This window comes from Plodia interpunctella, chromosome 4, assembly GCF_027563975.2.
Source record: "Plodia interpunctella isolate USDA-ARS_2022_Savannah chromosome 4, ilPloInte3.2, whole genome shotgun sequence".
NCBI lineage: Eukaryota > Metazoa > Arthropoda > Insecta > Lepidoptera > Pyralidae > Plodia > Plodia interpunctella.
In genome coordinates, this window is record NC_071297.1 from 4,404,412 (window position 1) to 4,424,035 (window position 19,624).

Genomic DNA, 19,624 nt, shown 5'->3' on the forward strand with positions numbered 1-19,624 from the left:
GAAAACAGATAAATATACATACTAGCTGACTGTATTGACTGTTTTTAATATTAAGCTGACCCCCATTTTTTCCCAAATTAAGTTAATTACTTATTTAAATTTCAAATACTTATTACTAGGAAACACTACTACAGTAGCTGCTAGTCCATTATCAATACATGTAATAATGTCAGTATTGATAAGTATAAACCATAAAATAAATATTATAATTAATATGCAAAATATTACTGCTCAATTTTTATATAATCAAGCAAATAGCTATCTTTCAGAAGGATTTCTTGAGCAGTATCTATATCTGCAGGTTATACAACCTAATCCTAACGTCCTAATACATAGTACAAATGCGAAAGTAAGTTTATTACCTTTTCAAGCTTTATCTACTCAACCAATCTTGTTGAAATTTTGCATACATGGAAAAAGGGTACCGACCGGGTATTCATCCGGAAACAAAAACTGTTCCCTTGGATAATTCACGCTGGTAAAACCGCGAACAAAGACTATTCATCTGTTAAGTATGCCTAATGAAGAATATGCCATATATATACACCAAATTTACCTGTAATCCGCCCGACATGTAGTTTTTGCTCCAATAAGTCACAAATCTCAACCTCCTTCCATTCATACTTACAAACTTTGACATTTATAATAATTAAGTTCCGGTAGATACGTCTCTGAGTTTGTAGGAGAGCCGCGGCGGGCGGCGGCGGACGGCGGGGGGTGGCTGGCGGCGCGAGAGTGGCGCGGCCACAGTGCAGTGAGCGGCGCGGAGAGAGCCTACCGCCATGGCTCTGCGCGCTTTGTTTATATTGCTCGCGCTTATCGCCGCTGGCGACGCCGTGTACGACCGCGAGCACCTCCGCGCGGACCCTCGCTTGCTGGACAGAGCTTGCCAACTCAGCCCCTGCTACCCCGCCACCGGCAACTTGCTCATCGGACGCGAGGCCCGCCTCTCCGCCTCCTCCACATGCGGACTGCACGGCCGCGAACGCTATTGCATCGTGTCCCATTTACAAGACCGCAAGAAATGCTTTTGGTGCGACTCGACGAACAATACGATACACGACCCTCAACTGAACCATCGAATCCAAAACATCATTTACAAATTTACACCTGGAACGCGGAATAAATCTTGGTGGCAGTCTGAAAACGGAATAGAAAATGTAACTATTCAATTGGATATGGAAGCGGAATTTCATCTAACCCACTTAATAATACAGTTTAAAACATTTCGACCGGCCGCTATGTTAGTGGAACGTTCCTTCGATTTTGGAAAAACTTGGCGCGTCTACAGATATTTTGCGCATCGCTGTGACGAAGCTTTCCCTGGAGTTCCGACGCATTCTCAACGATCTTTGACAGAAATTGTGTGTGAAAGCCGTTACTCTGGTGTGGCCCCGTCTACGGAAGGTGAAGTGATTTTCAGAGTGTTACCACCTAATTTAACATTCGTCAAGAACCCTTACTCAGAGGAAGTGCAGAACTTGTTAAGGATGACCAATTTAAGGATAAATTTTACTAAACTTCACACTTTAGGTGATGATTTATTAGATAACAGAGCGGAAATCCACGAGAAATATTACTATTCTATTTATGAAATGACTGTTCGTGGTTCATGCTCTTGTTATGGACATGCCTCTCGCTGCTTACCTATGCCAGGAGTAGAGTCTAAAAACAATATGGTACATGGAAGATGTGAATGTACTCATAATACTCGAGGATTGAATTGCGAATATTGTGAAGATTTTTTCAACGATTTGCCATGGCAACCAGCGGTAGGAAGAACATCTAATGCTTGTAAACAGTGTACATGTAATAATCATGCAACTAAATGTCATTTCGACGCTGCGGTTTATAATAAGACAGGGAAAAAGAGTGGTGGAGTGTGTGACAATTGCCAACATAACACAATGGGAATCAACTGTGAACGATGTGAACCCAAGTTTTATAAAGATCCTAATTTAGATATTCAAAGTCCAGATATTTGCAAACCTTGCGATTGTGATCCAGAAGGAACGACCGACGAGGAAATTCTATGTGATGATGAAACAGATGAAAGTAATAATAAAACAGCTGGTCGCTGTTTATGTAAGATGAACGTTGATGGACCTAGATGTGATAGATGTAAAGATGGCTTTTGGGACTTTGATCCACGTAATCCTGAGGGATGCACGGCCTGTACGTGTAACGGGCTAGGAACGATTAACGAACGAGGATGTGATCCAACGACTGGAAACTGTTTCTGCAAGCGTCATGTTACGGGAAGAAATTGTGATCAGTGCTTACCAGAATTTTATGGGCTATCTGAAATTGACGATGGATGTACGCCTTGTGACTGTGATGTTGGTGGTTCAATAGATAGGGACTGTGACGTTATAACAGGACAGTGTAAATGTCGGCCGTATGTTACTGGTCGACGTTGTGATCAACCAATACAAAACTTTTTCGTCGGCGCTCTAGATTCTATGGTTTTCGAAGCAGAGTCTAGTCAGTGTGATTCACAAATCGATGATAATGCTATTCAAAGTCAATTGTGTCACGTTGTTATTCGTGAAAACTTTCCTGATGGAAGAAAGGAAACTTGGACGGGTCCTGGTTTTATGAAATTACCAGAAGGAAGCACTTTGGTATTTATAATAGATAATATACAAACCACCATGAATTACAATGTTTTGATAAGGTATGAGCCTCAATCAAACCTGAATTGGGAAGAAGCAACAATATTGGTTAAAAGACCAGGACCTATAGATTTAGATTCGCCTTGTGCCAATATTCGCCCAGAAGATGATAGAATAACAACTTATTTGCCTGCTAACCAACGAAGTGTTTTAGTTATACCACCAGTTTGTTTAGAAAAGCAAAAAGAAACCGAAATCAGAATATATTTAGGACACCAAGATAGAAGAACTTCAAATCCTAGAGCTACGGTACTTATCGATTCCATTGTTCTTATCCCATCTTTTGATGATTTGCCATTCTTCAATAGTAACGATTCAGTCGCAAATAATATGAAACGGGAATTTGATCGTAATAATTGTGGAGATCCGTATTATTACGACCTTAATAGAGACACTGTTCCAGAAATATGTAAAAAATATCACGCTAGTATTGGATTCTACATAAGAAATGGATCTGAATCTTGTCAATGTGATCCCTCAGGATCAAAAAGTCATCAGTGTCACCCATATACGGGGTATTGTCAGTGTGTGGAAAATATTGTGGGTGCTAGATGCGATCGCTGTGCTCCCGGAACGTACGGATTTAGCAAATTTGGATGCAAGCGTTGCGATTGCAACAGTATAGGGTCTTTGGACAATTTTTGTGATGTAACAAGTGGTCAATGTAAATGTAGAGCTAATACATACGGTCGTGCTTGTGATTTATGTCAACCTGGTTATTTCAATTTCCCTAATTGTGAACAATGTGATTGTAATGGTCATGCCGTTGAATGTGACGATAGAACGGGTGCATGTAAAGAATGTAGGGATTACACAGAAGGTCATCGATGTGAAAGATGTATAGGCGGATATTACGGTGATCCACGCCTCGGAGTTGATATTGCTTGTCGTCCTTGCCCCTGCCCCGGTATCAAAGGTGATCCAAATAAAAATAATCATGCAGATTCTTGCGAACTCGATTCAGACACAAAGGATGTCTTATGTGAATGTAAACAAGGTTACGCTGGAGCTCTCTGCGACGTTTGCGCTGATAATTATTACGGCGATCCAATTACTGGAACATGTGAGAAGTGCGAATGTAATGAAAACATCGATATTACAAAACCTGGAAACTGCGATCCTTACACAGGTCAGTGTTTGCAGTGCCTACATAACACAGCTGGAGATCACTGTGAAGTGTGTGAGGAAGGCTATTATGGAAATGCATTGGAAAAAGCATGTTTCAAATGTAATTGTTCAGTCCTAGGAACTAACTTTACTCGAGGAAATTGTGATGGTATAACTGGACAATGTCCGTGCTTCAATAATGTAATGGGAATCAATTGTGATCAGTGTACTGAAAATCATTGGAGAATTGCTCTCGGTACTGGATGTGACCCATGTGACTGCGATCCAATTGGATCTTTATCTCCTCAGTGCAATCCTTATATTGGCAAATGTGACTGCAAACCTGGCCATGGTGGAAGACAATGTGATCAATGCCAGGAAAATCACTGGGGTGATCCAAACATAGAATGCCATGAATGCGAATGTAACGTATATGGTTCTATATCACCACAATGTATGCGTGAAAATGGGTCATGTGTTTGTAAACCTGGTATAGGTGGTTACAACTGTGATAAATGCGCTCGAGGATATTTAGGGGAAGCTCCTGAATGTTATGGTTGCGGTGAATGCTTTGAGAGCTGGGATCGAGTTATTGATGATTTACGAGTTCAAACTGAATATGCAATTGGAAATGCCAGTAAAATAAAGGTTGTTGGTGCTACGGGAGCATATACTAGAGATTTTGATGAAATGACGAAAAAATTAACTGAAATAGAAAACATGTTAAATAGCGCTGATATGGGACAAACTACAGTCAATGAATTAATGGCAAACATCAGCAATTTACAAAACGAACTTACTAAAACCGAGGAAAAAGTAAAAGAAGGCAATTCTAACTTAAATGACATAACATCTCAAATAAATTTAGGTAATGTTACTTTAGATAATTTGAGAAAGAGTATTGAGATATTAAAGAAAAAGACTATAGAATTAGGAAATAATGCTACAAAGCTGCAGGAAGCAAACTTGGAAGGAGCACTTAATTTGACACGAGAGGCTAAACAAAGGGCAATAAAAGCATCAGATGAAGCTGAAAATGTTCAAACTATTATTGCTAATACTGACAGACAAATAAAGAACACAGATCGCCTAATCGAAATGCAATATACACATTTTAATAACAATCAGAATGATAATGAAAAGAAGTTGGACGATATACAAGCAGAGTTGTCTGAACTGGAATCCCGATTGCCAAAATTAAACGAGAAAATGTGTGGCCAAGAAAGCAATGCTTGTGATATATGTGGTGGCGCGGGTTGTGGAAAATGTGGGGGAATATCTTGCGATCAAGGTGCTGTTACAAAAGCAGAACAAGCATTAGATTTTGCCAATAAAACTGAACACAGGATTAAAGAACATGAACTAACTGCTGAAGATTTATTCCGATCAATTTCATTAGTAAAGCAGGACACTGTTGCAGTACGATCACAGGCAAAAGAGTTGTTCAACAAAGCCAACGAATTCAAATCATCAGCTGAACGTGTTACAAATGAAAGCAAAGCCATAACATCTGAACTTAAGGACTTTTTATCGAATACGTCCAGTACTCCAGCCGATATTAGGTCTTTGGCTCAGGAAATCCTTAATCTCTCTATTAGCATAGAACCTAAAGAAATTACTGAGTTATCACAGCGTATCAATTCGACTGTATCCCAGCTGACCAATATTGAAAATATCATAACTGAAACCAAACCTGATTTAGAAAGAGCTAAAGGACTCAAACAAAACGCAACTGCTGTTAATCAGTCAGCTAATATTACTTTGCAGACAGCTCAAAAGGTGCTACAGGCTTTGGATGATGCGCAAGCAGCTCAGGATGCAGCAGAAAATGCAATCCAAAAAGCAAATAGTGATATAAAAACGGCTAAAGATGACCTAATCCCGATAGCTCAAGAAACTGAACAAGCACAAAAAAAAGCAAATGAAACTAAAGATGAAGTTGATGGATTACGACTTCGTCTTTCAGACTTACAAAAAAATATTCTTAAGATTGAAAGTGATGCAGATCAAGTGAAACAAGAAGCCAATGATGTAGTAAACAGAGCTGAAGGTGCTGAACAAAAAGCGAGACAACTGCGACTTGATTTTAAACAAACAAATATGTCACTGGCACAACGAGCTGACCAGACTTCTAATTCCAGACAGCGAGCTCAATTGTTGCTCGATCGAGCTACAAAGCTTGCTAGTGACACACAAATGCAATTGAAACTTCTTGCAAACATGGAAGAATTATACAACGATCACAACGAGCAATTAAACACTTTGGAAAAAGAAATTTCTGAACTAAATACCTTAATGAATTATTATCTCGCCGAAATCACGAAACGATCTGACTACTACAGAGCTTGCACTACATAGATATATTAAATTTCCTAATTCAATAATTATTAAGTAATCTACGATCAATATTTACCTCTATTGGTGTTACGGTTTTCACGAGTGCCATATCATGTAGTTAACAGTGTTAGCTTTATTGTTATTGATGTGGTTTGACTACATCTCGTCTTTATTTGCAATGAGTGTCTTTCAGAACTTGTACTTTAATTTGTAATTTCCCGAGATTGTACTTATGTTAAGAAAAATCTCAAAATTATATAAGTCGTGAAATAATAGTTTAATAGTATGATTAGTTACCCACCTCTTGCCCTAAACTAGCTATAGTTCAAACTGGCCTTATGACTTGTCAGATTCCTTTGAGAGATTTGTGGATAAATGGTGCACTTCCATTCCGTTAATTTTCTGGCGTAAATGGGTAGCTTTACATAAATGTTTTAAAATATTCCAAAGAATTATATATTAGTGTTTTTGAAGCGATGTCTGTTTTTTATATCGAAGTCATTGTGAACTAGCCATAATTACATAGTTGTAATAATAAGTAAGGTGTGATACCTTTTGTTAATAATTATAGATAATTTATGTTTAATATAATATTGTATGTTTATATGTAGTTTACATATATACTTTTCATAAATTATAGTTTAATTAAAGCATTTGTGTTGTAAAAACCTTTACATAATTGTACTGTACTTCTACTGCATTTATAAATTAACTTATTAACAGTGCATACATTCACGTGTTTATATTTATATGTATTTTTGTATATATTTTTTTTATATTTCGGTGCCATAAGTGTAATTTTCTTAAACCTTACGTATTTTTAATGTGACTTTATGCACTAACATTTTTTTACATTTTGTTTTTTTTTTCTGTAACTTATGTAGTTAAAGGCACCAATACTTAATACTTAATCATAAATAAAAACAATGAAGTACATAATTCATAATTTTAGTTTTATTTCCATATAAAGGCATCCCTCAACAAGGTAAAAATAAATAAGATCACTTCTGAGTATGAGAAATGAACATTAATTTTAAAAATCTAATAAATTAAAAAGCGCATATTGGTCATGTTCATAAAGTCATGCAAGCTCACAAAATGTGAATAAAAATACAGACTAAATGTGACGTCACATTCGTGTTTTTAGGTTAGCACGAGTTTTGATAGGTACGTAATAATAAAGACTACGTAATAAATTTTATCGATCAATAAAAATTTTATGGGAAATTAACAGCGAACTTACTTAAACGTAACTATTAAATATGAATTTTGACATTGTCAATACTATTTATTACGTTCCCGTAAATAAATAAATCCCGTAATCCCGTAAATACTTTGCTAAACTCACTGTTCGCTTAAATATTGTATAACTTGGATAACTTTAACGAAAAAGTTTACAATGTTATTTTTCATTAAAAATATATTACTAAAAAACTACTCTAACATCGTAAACTCAAAACTCTAAATAACGGATAGGTATACATAATAATTTCCTGTAAACATTTACAACAAAATTTCTACAGGTGGCTGTACTTAGAGCCAATACTTTGCAACGATGAAGGAGTATTGGGTACAAAGTTCCGGAAAGTGGACCAAGGGTTCCGACAAGTAGCAAGAATATTCGAAGCAGATCCAAGGCTCTCTGCCTTGCTGCAGTCCTCGAGACTCCAGTCTATGTTGGATTCTATATCGGAGCAACTTGTTTCTTGTCAATCAGCGCTCAACCAGTATATCGATGTGAGTTCAAGTTGGAAATAATAGTAATATTCCAATTCAATTATTTATTATGAGTCCTATCGTTATCCTTCATAATTTAGCGCTGATATTGATATGATATTGATATATACCTACCTATATTAAGTGTTGTTCCTGCTTAACCTGACGCATTAAACTGAAGTGATCATTCCTTTGCATATGATAGCCGGATTCACACGGAAAAATAAATACACAAACGTGTAGAGTTTATTATTCTTTGCGAATTCATAATAATAAATAGTAGTAGTATTTAGCTGTTAATAAATTTCCAAGACTACCTCCGAGCAAAATAAAAATTGTTAACCTTAGTCCAACAGTTATTCACCTGCTGTCAATCAGTAAAATGAGATGTTTAAATATTATTAACGGATTAATCAACACGACAACATGGATTTTCAGGAGAAACGAAGTATTTTCCCAAGGCTTTACTTTTTGAGTGACGATGATCTTCTAGAACTGCTAGGACAGGCCCGCGCGGGGGCTGAGGGGCGGGAGGTAGTCATGCAGACACATCTCAAGAAACTGTTCCCTGGCACCACGGGGGTGCGGCTGGGCCCTGGAGGCATGTCGATTACGGCACTTTGCAGCCACTTCGATGAAACTTTCCAACTGGACCATCCCGTTGATATTGATTGCCCGGTTGAGGTGTGTATTGATATCTACTCTACTCATTGAGGTATCTTGTCCACGCGCCGTGAAATTACAGCGGCGAAACGAAAACATGTCCGCTGGCAGGCCTGAGACTATAACATCAAACTGAACTCGATTTATTATGCAACTGAGCTTATTCGAAACATTGTTATGTATACACTGTCTTCTTTTTAATTAAAACATTTTTTCATTATACAATTTCAGATATGGTTAAAAAATCTCGAAACCGAGATGCGATCGTCACTAAAAAACATAACATTGAAATGCGTACTGACAAGTTCTGTACAAGATCAAGATCCGTTTTCGCTGCCTCCGCAAATACTTTGTCTCGCACAGAACATAAGATTCACTGAGCAAGCAGAAAAAGCTATAGCTTCTAAGGATCTGCACAAATTAAAAGCGAATGTAGAAAAGGAAAATTCTTATTACGCTTCGACCGAGGCAGACGACGAGAGTGAACGACACAAAAGACAGGCTCTAATATTACAATGCGCTTATTATATATCGGTCATAGCCGCTCTGATAGAGAATAATGTTGTGTCGACAAACGACTGGTTGTGGCAAAAACAGTTGAGGTAGGTATTTTATGAGCAACATTTTGATTACCAATTATATCGAGCATAATTTATATTTTAATGTAAACGTACAAACTTACAAGAAAATTTTTTTAGGTTCTATTTACTCAGTAACAAGGAAGTAGTAGCTAAAATGGGTCTTGCCGAAATATCATATTCATATGAATATCTAGGAGTGAACACGGGACAGTTTGTAAGGACGGAATTAGCTGACGAATGCTTTCTTATATTGACACAGGTAAATTTGTAGAATACGTTTGCTTAATCGACAATATTTTTTTCGCGAGTTCTTGAGTAATGTATGTAGTTACTGTATACATACTACATATATTACTGTCAATGTATGGCAATTCTTATATTTTTTTTAGTCTCTCCATTTGGGACTTGTTGGAAATCCCTTCGGACCAGCCGGCACGGGAAAAACAGAATCAGTCAAAGCTCTCGGTGGTTTAGTTGGACGACTTGTTCTAGTATTCAACTGCGATGAAGTGAGTAAACTGCATTTTCATTTATAAATGAACGATGTGAGATTGCCATGTTCCTTTCAGTGGTCTCATTTTCTCAGTTTGGATCATTCTAGACGAAAGGAATAGTTGAAACTCATGAATTTAAAAGCGCTGTTACATAAAACCAGATTTTAGCGGTGTAAAGGGTGCCAACGTTGTGGTACATATACTTTACATTAATGACTCATCCCATGATATTATGTGCTATGTTGTACGAGTTATCAATTGTGTTTACTTTGCAAAGGGCATAATGTTTCAACTAGCTGCGTGTAGAAACTTCGTTCCCCTCATAGTTTTGGGACAAATAATTTTAAACAAACAAATATATGTGTATTTCAGGTTATGTTCTATCCGGGCACCAAATTGTATAGATATCAGTTTAGTAGATTTTGCGACATTGAGTACAAACATTCACACGCCCTTATATTTTTGCATAATTTATAATATTAGTAAGTAGAATTGAAGCATAACAACAACTGAAGTTTATAGAGGTGTTCTTTTCGTAGATTAACTCGAGTATGTACAGAGCCTACTATATATAAATAGTTTAATTTGATATAGGCAATGGACGCCGAATGCATGGGTCGGCTGCTGAGTGGGCTGGCTCTCTGTGGGGCTTGGGGCTGCTTCGACGAGTTCAACCGGCTGGCGGCCGACACGCTGGCGGCGGTGTCACACCAGCTGGCGTGCTTGTTGCCAGCCATGCAGCGCAGTGTTGCTGGCAGGCCCGCCACCGCTCTACTCAACGGAAAACAAGTCAGTTGTTAGGCAACCTTGCCGGCTCTCTGGAGGACGTGGAGCTGCAGTTCGCCGAGTTTAACCTTTTGCATGGCCGTTTAGATTCAGGAAAGCAAAGATGATGGTACTTGTATGTCCAAAAAACGCCTATTCTCTCTGATCTCTAAATCGTAGGATATGGATTGGATTGATTATTTTATGCTTATATTGAGTTGACACAGGAACAAACTAAATGAAAAGAAAGCTGGAAGGCCTTTTCCCAGCAGTGGGAAACATGATGGCACTAATAATAATAGATAATAATAATAGAGTTGGTATTGATGGTTTCTGTTTTATAGTTAGTAATATAAATACAGGTGGAGGTGAACGCATGGTGCGGCGTGGCGGCTACGATGAACCCAGCTGGGCGGGGCTACGGCGGGCGACGGCAGCTGTCGGCGGCGCTGCAGCGGGCGCTGCGCCCGGTCGCGATGTCCGCCCCCGCGCCCCGGCCCCTCGCCGCCAGTCTGCTGCGCGCGCGCGCTCTGCCTGACGCTGAGGAGCTCGCCAGTCTGCTGTGCGACGTGTTCTCTCTGGCCAGGTAACTGGTGCATTGTCCATACTTTGGGATATTTGAAAATAACATAATAATACCACAGTTTAATGAGATTCATACAGTCGTTCGCCAGTGACTTTATAAAAAACGAGGTTCTGTATAGATAATGCAGTATCAGTATCATAACACAAAATTAATATAGATCTATATTGATTGATTTTATTTTACAAAAGTTACAATTCAATTTAGTGAGTTATTAAGCGGTCAGCGTCATTACGACTGGGGCTTGCGCGCCCTGAAGGCAGCAGTGAACAGTTGCGGGGCGGCGCTGGCGGCGGCGCGGGGGGCGGGGCGAGCGGAGCAGAAGCTGCTGCTGCGGCGCCTGCTCGCGCTCAACAACGTGTCCAAGCTGAGTCCGCATGATGCTGATAGGTAAAAAAATATAAAATATTTATTCAAAAACTTTATTGCACAAAATTAAAAATTATGTTCAAATGGTGGCCATAATATTCTCACAGTCAACCATCACACCAAATAGAGATAGCAAGATGCAAGTGCGATAAAATGCAAAAATAGAATACTTGTTCACCTAGGTTCAAACTAATAAGACGTTTTAGAAGTAAACGTTTTGGAACATTTTAATACAAGGTTGTTGAGTATACTCATTGTGTACTCGAAAACTATATAACTTTTTAATAGGATTTTTTTTTCATTAGTAATTGCTTTACTTATTATGCTAATTTTAGCAGAGACTTGACCTTTTAATAGAGATTTTCACACACTGCATTTTTCAGGTTTGAAGATATTTTGTCGCTAGTCTTCGGCGAATCAAAGGACGAAAAAAGTACTGATGATCCATTAAAAATTGCACTTGAACAAAGCGTCGAAACATTGGGTCTACAACGTAATGAAATCCAGGTATGTTTTGAGACTTTAAAAAGTAAAATACGTAACTTTTTTACCTAGAGCATTTTTGACTTCCATGGGATAAATCCGTTGTCACCATTTGTTTTTTTTTTGTTTCGGTGTGTTTCATGCAATAAAGTTGTAACACACTTTGCAATTTTCTTTACAGATACAGAAATGTATTCAGTTATATGAACAATTGCAACAACGGATGGGAGTAGCGATCGTCGGACCACCAGGGTCCGGCAAAACCACAATTAGAAAACTATTGAAGGCTGTAAGTTAACTTTTTACACATGAAATTCTCTCGTTACACTTGGATCCACCAGTAGTTTTTAGTTAAATTAATATGTAGTTTGATGTATGTGTTAGTTTCTTAAAGTTACTTAAAATGACAACTATTCCTTTATACATAGTTATATCCATACACTCTACTTCTATTTCTTAAAAGTTTTAGAAATACTATTCCCGAGTAGATTGAATCCAAATCTCAGTAAAAAGAAAATTATCCCAAACCATCAGTTCGGCTTCAGGCACGTATATACCACAGTAGAACAAATTCACAGGCTCGTGGTTAGTATACACGACTGCTTTGAAAATAAGAAATACTGTTCTGCGGCATTCTTGGATATTTCGCAGGCCTTCGATCGAGTGTGGCATGATGGCCTACTCTTCAAAATAAAAGAAATGCTCCCAATAAATCATTTTCTATTCCTAAAATCATATTTTTATCAACGCCACTTCTTCGTTAAATCTGGTGAAGATATTTCCAACCTAGAAGAAATTCAGGCGGGGGTTCCCCAGGGTAGCGTCTTGGGCCCAACCCTTTACATTTTATTCACGTCAGATTTGCCACTAACTGATGGTGTCAAGGTGGGCACTTTTGCTGACGATACTGCGCTTTTATCTGTTGATGAAGACGCATCCAAAGCTTCGGGCTTACTACAGGAAAGCCTTGATGGTATCTCGTCTTGGCTCAAAAAATGGAAAATTAAAGCCAATGAAACGTAATCCGTCCATGTAACATACAGTCTGAGGAAAGAAAATTGTCCACCCTTTACCCTAAATGACGTCAGTATACCGCAGGCTCAGGATGCTAAGTACCTAGGGTCTTTATTTAGATAGAAGACTTACTTGGAAGAAACACATTTTTACAAAGCGTAAAGTTCTCAGTTTGCAATTTCGAAAATATTGTGTGTATGCTTAATCGGAAATCCAAGTTATGACTGGAAAACAAACGGCTTGTATATAAATGTATAATAAAACCAACATGGACGTATGGAATACAACTTTGGGGTTCATCGGCAAACTCAAATTTAGAGATCTTACAATGATTCCAATCAAAAATGCTGCGATATAGTAGTGGATGCCCCTTGGTAAAATGCACAATTACATCGGGACCTAAATATCCCCACAGTCATGGAGGAAATTAAAAACAGAATGCCAAAGTACAAGGACCGTTTCTATTAAACCATACCAATGAGCTTGCAGCTGGTCTCATGAAGCCGAGAGTGGTTTTTTCCAGACTAAAGAGAAAATCGCCCTTGGACATGTGTTCATAATGCAATGGATTCGAAGCGTATACAAACAAGTGCAATAAAAGTACTGATTTATGGAGAGGACAAGTCAATGGATTTGGACCAATAACTGCTTAGATGCCATAAAAATATTGTTTAATATCATAAACGGACAGATTACAATAATAAAAGGAAAAACTTCTATTTAAAATACTATCTTAAGGTCTATTTCAACGTGGAAACAGGACCTCAGTTTAATAAACCAGTCGCAATTTTACTTGCACATTACATTGTGAATCCTGAGATCATTACCAGCAACAACGACAATCACATTGTATCGTTAATTTAAGCTTGTTATATGGGCAAGCTCCTATTTATCGTTACAGGCCCTAACCCGTCAAGGCAGAACCATTGTGGAGTACGTGATCGGGCCTAAAGCGATGAGTCGCGATAGCCTCCTGGGTCATATTGACCGCGACACTCGCCAGTGGGCTGACGGCGTCATCTCTGCAACGGCGCTCGAGATTTCTAACCAAGCTGCTGGTAAAATGATTTCCCTTATTTCATTCTAGTCTAATGTGGTGTTTTGATTGGGCTTAGCTCTAGTCTATTTCTTTGACTCATGTCCTGATATTTTAAAATAAATAAAAAAAAATAAAAATCATTTATTGCAGGCATAGCCCATTTAAATGCGAAAGTAATAAGTTTGTTTGTTTATTACCTCTTCACGCATCTACTGGAACGATTGTTATGAAATTTGGTATACGGGTAGAAAGTAACCTGGAATAACTCATACGGTACTTTTTATCCCGAAATTCCCATGGGAGCGAAGCCGATTAGCTGCGTCCCGCGCTAATCGATGAAGTTGCTCTTGCAAACAATCGTAGTGACAAAACGCTTTCGGAAATACCATGCTAAACCGGTGACATATATATTCGATGTTTGCCATGTTATTGTAATTAGAGAGAAATATTAAGCTGACATGAAAGATAACTTCTTTATTTCAAGCTTTTGAAACTTGTTACCTTCCTAGCGGTGTGGTCATGGGTGGTGTTAGACGGGGACATAGACCCGGAATGGGTGGAAGCACTGAACTCGGTTCTCGACGACAACAGACTGCTGACGCTGCCGTCGGGCGCGCGGCTGCAGCTGTCCACGGGCGTCAACTTCTTGTTCGAGACGCACGAGCTCAGCCACGCCTCGCCCGCCACCATCTCCAGGCTCGGCATTGTACTGCTCAGGTGAGGTTTCTGCTTGCTCGTCTACAGGCTTTGTCTTACACATACGTCGAAAATATTTCAAATATACAGACCCGTGTAAAAAGTATGTAAAATACTGCATTCTTAAATAATGCTTTTGTCTCAGGCGGCCTTCTAAAAATCGATGACATTGGAATCCTAATTGTACATAAATGAATGGGACACATCAAATGTTAAGAGATTTCAAAACCTCCCACTTGTACATAACGAAAAAAATATTAATTGTTAAAAAACAACTTTACAATTTTCATCGCAATTTCTTTCAATCTTTTGAAGGATTATGACACTGATTTACTAGTCTTAACTTTTTTATTTAGTGACAAAAACGGTTGTGCTGAGGAAGCATTAGAAAGTATTCTTCGAGGAAAAGACTTTGAAGATGATACAGTAAAGATGGCTGTACCCCTTCTCCAACAAGTCGTCAAGAAATGTTTGCAGTGGTTCGACTCACATAGATCTGATGTTGTGCTCAAAATATGCAATACTACCATGGTAATGTTATGTGTGTTCAATAGTTTTATTGATGAATCTAGTCTCATGATAATTTCTTTGTTGATTCGTTTCATTAGCACAATAAATATTTACGACAGTAGTATGTATGGGAACGGTTCAATATAGTATTTTCCATATCATGTACTTCGTGAATTTGCTTACGATCTTGTAGTTTGACTACGTCATGATACTTATTTACTTGGGAATCAATTCAAACTCAAAACGCCACCTAGCTTAGTTCGAATTGTGCACAGTATGAGCGTATTCGCTCATATCAATTATTGTATATATTTAATATTTAAGGTGAAACAAATGGTGACACAGTTTACGTTCGCCTCTCAAAATTCTCCGTCGCCTGTTACTCCAGAAGAACTGGTACAAGTGGCTGTGCAGCGAAGCGTCGCTGGGTTATTAAAGGCGAAAGCTGTTGATTCCTTCTTTGACCAGGCAAGTTCAAGCAATCAGCCCGCAACTCGAGTTAAAATCTCAGGTTTTGTCCATGTACAAGCGATCAAGGGCCGCGACTTTTTTCATTTGTCAAAATTCATTTCAACTGTTCTTGTATGAATATATAACCTCGATTTATTGATTCGTTTATTTTATAATCCTTGACATCATTCCGTTAAGATGAAGCTATTATTTTCAGAAATACAAATTTTAAAAGTATATTCCTATATATTGGCAGGCTTGCTCTGACATCGGCGGCACCGTAGGCATGCAGGATTCGATTACTCGCGCCACGATCTCCATGGAATCCTACACTTGGTACGGCGCAGTTCTGATGTCGCCGCGACTGAGCGCTACCGAACCAATACTACGAGCGGCATTGGATGTTGGACAACATCTCATCGTAGTTGGACCTCACGCTTGTGGGAAAAAGTATGTTCTTAAACATCTTTCATTAGTTAACATATGGTATCTCACTAATATTATCGACTCTAGTTAAATATCGGTAATTCCTTAGTGGGAAATTGATTTATTTAGTTCTTCAAAAAACCATTAGGTGACATGGACGTATATTATTTATTATTTCACTGTCCGAGACTTGAGCAAGTAAGAGCAACTTTTACGACATCAGTAAATATAATGGTTTTATGTATTTTAAAGCAACTTCGTTTTTTTCAGCTTATTAATTGAACATGTGCTGAAAGAAACAGACTCTACTGTTATTACGATAACTTGTACTCCCATCACAGATCCGACGGATATCATAGCAGAATTGAAAAGAGTAAGTATCTAGTCTAGTATTTCCAAGTTATTACTAAATGATCTTTACTTCCTTGTTGTTGTTGTTCCATGTTTTTTTTTGTTGCCCGGATATATCCAAAGTCGCTCGTCTCCGTTAGAACTGACTACAAATATCGACATCGATTGATTTCTAAGTCCCGATTTATTCAGAGTGTAGCCAGGATTCTTCAAAGGGGGTGGAGTAGACAAAAAAGGTGCTCATAGAGCTTTAATTGTGGTTGGTCTTGTTATCAGCATAACGTGGTGCGGACGGGGGCGGTGGCGGGGGGCGGGGCTCGCTGCGTGCTCGTGCTGCAGGCGCTGCACCGCGCCCTCGCCGACCACTGGGGCTCCCAGCCGCTGCTGCAGTTCCTGCTGCAGGTAGGTGCGACATCATCTGTGAATCTCGCTGCCTCTACTAATTCTTACAGCCACAGATAGCGTTCGGTTTAAATACTGAATTAATTATTAAATTGATATTTATTGCCATTCAAATTATACATCAGTTTTCTTAGCAATAGGCACACTGTTTACAGTTTGATACGATATGAATCCTGTTAGATATTTGCAAAACAAAAATTGAATCGGCAGCATTTTCCTACATACTAAATAATTTTACGTGCACTCGTCTAGTTTCTTTGTATAGCATTCTATTCTATGCTGCAGTTTGTGTTCCACATGAAAGTGACATTTTTTCAGCTGATCCAAAGCGGTGGTTTCTGGAGCGTGGGCGGCGTGGAGTCGGGAGCGGTGTGGTGCGGCGCGGCCGTGCGGCTGCTGGCCAGCGCCGGCGCTGCGCCCTCCGCGCCGCGGCTGGCCGCATTGTCCACGCTCGTGTTGCCGTGAGTTCTTTATGTCGTCAGGCATGACAATGTCCTGACAACTAAGGGTGCCGAAGACCCTGCGAAGTGAAAAAGAAAGAATAGGAAAGCGAACCTTAGATCTGACTGTAACTACTGGCAAAACGCTAAGATGTGAGAGAGAAAGACCGTAATCTATAGGTCGTCCCGCTCGGAATTTTGTTTCTTTTTCGCTGATTTCATCTCCTTTTCATAATCATTGCTGGACAAAATTCCCCATTTAATTTTCTCAGACAATGTTCCTAGCGTTTATTGATTACAATACAAGTACCGTCTTTCCTCGTACTTTCCTCCTTTTTTTTTGAATTTTTAGTCAATTTTGTTACTCCTTAAAGTAATTTAAATATTATCTATGATAATGTCATAATTTGTAATACCTAAAGATGCATGCAAGTCGTATACCAAAACTAGCAAATATAACTTGTATTTTTCAGCGAACCTGATGATGATGAACTAATGGAATTAACAAAAACTTCATTGTTCAATAATATTGATAAGAACATGAAAGATAAAGAAATAACGAGCCTCGTCCCCAAGATTGTTGCTATGTTTAAAGAAGTAAGTTGCTATGTTTTTCCAAAATTTTCATCAATTTCAACATTACCTAATATAAAAAGTCCCCCTGTCGCACCTGTTTGTCTCTTTGTGTGTCTGTATGAAAACTACTCGACGGATTTGTCACCAATAGATAATGTAATTCCTGAAGGTTTAGATTTATAATTGATTATTGTTTTATTCGAGCAAAGCCGGAACGGGCTGCTAGTTACATCTATTTTTTGTTTAGAAATATTTTTCCGCTTGCAGGTAACAGAGACGTTTCACTCTCGACCACATTACAAGTGGGACACCTCACATCTGATGAGATGGTGTGAGAATGTAAAATATTACTCCCCTTCAAATCTAGCTGAACTGTCATTGGTAAGTTTTTCATTTGTAGGTTTGGATAATACATTTTTTACTTTCTAAAGTAAAAAATGTATTATCTAAACCTACAAATTAGTATTTCGGGAAGAAATTTGAATTCCTTTTTAGTAAATCTTGATCAATTTGGACAAACTTTTTTACTTTTTGCGTTAATAGTTCTTAATAGTACTTTTGCTTGTTTGTTAATAGTACTTTTGCCCGTAGCTTCGCTCGTTCTTTGCGAAGCGGAACAGACCTGATTTTCATACAAACTTTCCCCCCCATAGATTCTTCTTTTCTTGTTAATGTTATATTTTCCAGGCTTTAATTGCTGAAGCAAATTCAATCTTCAAAGACAGACTTGTATCAGATGAAGAGCGCAGCACTTTCGCTTCGATATGCAGGCATCACCTGAAAGACAGTAGTGATATTATGTATTTTAACACGAAACAGCGCGACAACGGAGTATACTTGGATATGACAGATAGAGAAGATTGGTACCAACGCACGCAGAAGATTATTAACCAGTGCCGTATGTGCTTATTTTTATTATGGGTCTATTTTTTATGTTTTTTTTTTATTTTTTTATTACACGATTCCATCCAGTCTCCACTGGATGGAGCTATGTTTCAGGTCTCATGTTTCAGGTTCATATTTATTTATGCCAAAATAATTCTTAACGTCTTGTCAAATAACGATGTGGGAGGATGTCATTACATTCCTTATGTCATTCCGAACATAGGCTATGTGACGTCATAACAAAATCAATATAGCGTATTATTTTATCTTTACAGTATCTGAAGATGAATTGGCGTTTGGTGCAATCGGCGCTGAAGTGTGCTTGGAGCTATCCGTATTATCTACGGCAATGGCTAGAGCGGTAAGTTGATGAACGTTTTTAGTTAATTTCGTTGATATTACTATATGGCAACACAGGTGATTGTGCTGATAATCTTAAATTTTTGAATGTAAGTATAAATGAATATTAAAATTTGTTCGGATATTTTCTTCTTTTTATATAGAGTCTGTCTGACGACAATAAGTAGGTACTTGTATCAAAAATGTCACTTGAAAACCTATTTTAAATACAAAATTTTTCGTTGCTATTTTTTTACTTTGTCATATTTATTATACTTCGTCATATTTATTTTGAAAGTATAATCGTCAAACTCCTTTTCGTCATGTAATTGTCAGACAAGCGGCGGCGTGGTGACGTGTGTGGGCAGCGCGGGCGCGGGCAGGCGCGCGGCCGCCAGGCTCGCGTGCGCGGCTCTGTCCGCGCACTTGTTTGTCATCGAGTCCGCGCAACAATTCTATTTACAATTTAAAAACGTGAGAATTTTCAATGTTTAGGATCTGATCTACTACTTACTCATAAAATGTCATATGTGTCAGATAAAGTAACTGTTAGATAAATCTGCCTGAAGTTTTTTAATATGCCCAAGGACCGGTAGAACATAATTCGACCATTTTTCACCAGCCTTTAAGACCATAAACTCCGTCTTCACACACTGATGAGGTAGCACACGATTCGCACACTCGCACTAGAGATCGTAGTCTAACGGTAAGCCCTTTTGGCAT

General features: G+C 38.4%; 2 protein-coding genes across 2 annotated transcripts in view; both read left to right on the forward strand.

Annotated features, from left to right (window-relative positions):
• The window catches only part of btv (beethoven), a 59,757-nt gene that overhangs the window by 18,776 nt on the left and 21,357 nt on the right, over positions 1–19,624 (forward strand). Inside the window, exons 26-48 of the mRNA XM_053744548.1 lie at positions 7,643–7,856; positions 8,274–8,519; positions 8,730–9,100; positions 9,197–9,338; positions 9,469–9,588; positions 10,168–10,362; positions 10,701–10,924; positions 11,129–11,311; positions 11,674–11,797; positions 11,955–12,062; positions 13,689–13,845; positions 14,336–14,543; positions 14,879–15,053; positions 15,357–15,500; positions 15,739–15,932; positions 16,179–16,281; positions 16,536–16,661; positions 16,980–17,122; positions 17,575–17,698; positions 17,945–18,058; positions 18,365–18,575; positions 18,838–18,923; positions 19,238–19,375. Of these exons, the coding sequence (XP_053600523.1) occupies positions 7,643–7,856; positions 8,274–8,519; positions 8,730–9,100; positions 9,197–9,338; positions 9,469–9,588; positions 10,168–10,362; positions 10,701–10,924; positions 11,129–11,311; positions 11,674–11,797; positions 11,955–12,062; positions 13,689–13,845; positions 14,336–14,543; positions 14,879–15,053; positions 15,357–15,500; positions 15,739–15,932; positions 16,179–16,281; positions 16,536–16,661; positions 16,980–17,122; positions 17,575–17,698; positions 17,945–18,058; positions 18,365–18,575; positions 18,838–18,923; positions 19,238–19,375 (3,850 nt within the window). The remainder of the gene's footprint in view (positions 1–7,642; positions 7,857–8,273; positions 8,520–8,729; positions 9,101–9,196; positions 9,339–9,468; positions 9,589–10,167; positions 10,363–10,700; positions 10,925–11,128; positions 11,312–11,673; positions 11,798–11,954; positions 12,063–13,688; positions 13,846–14,335; positions 14,544–14,878; positions 15,054–15,356; positions 15,501–15,738; positions 15,933–16,178; positions 16,282–16,535; positions 16,662–16,979; positions 17,123–17,574; positions 17,699–17,944; positions 18,059–18,364; positions 18,576–18,837; positions 18,924–19,237; positions 19,376–19,624) is intronic.
• On the forward strand, positions 709–7,065 carry LanB1. The gene has a single exon (XM_053744549.1). The coding sequence runs from the start codon at positions 783–785 to the stop codon at positions 6,138–6,140; it is 5,358 nt and encodes a 1,785-aa protein (XP_053600524.1). The 5' UTR covers positions 709–782; the 3' UTR covers positions 6,141–7,065.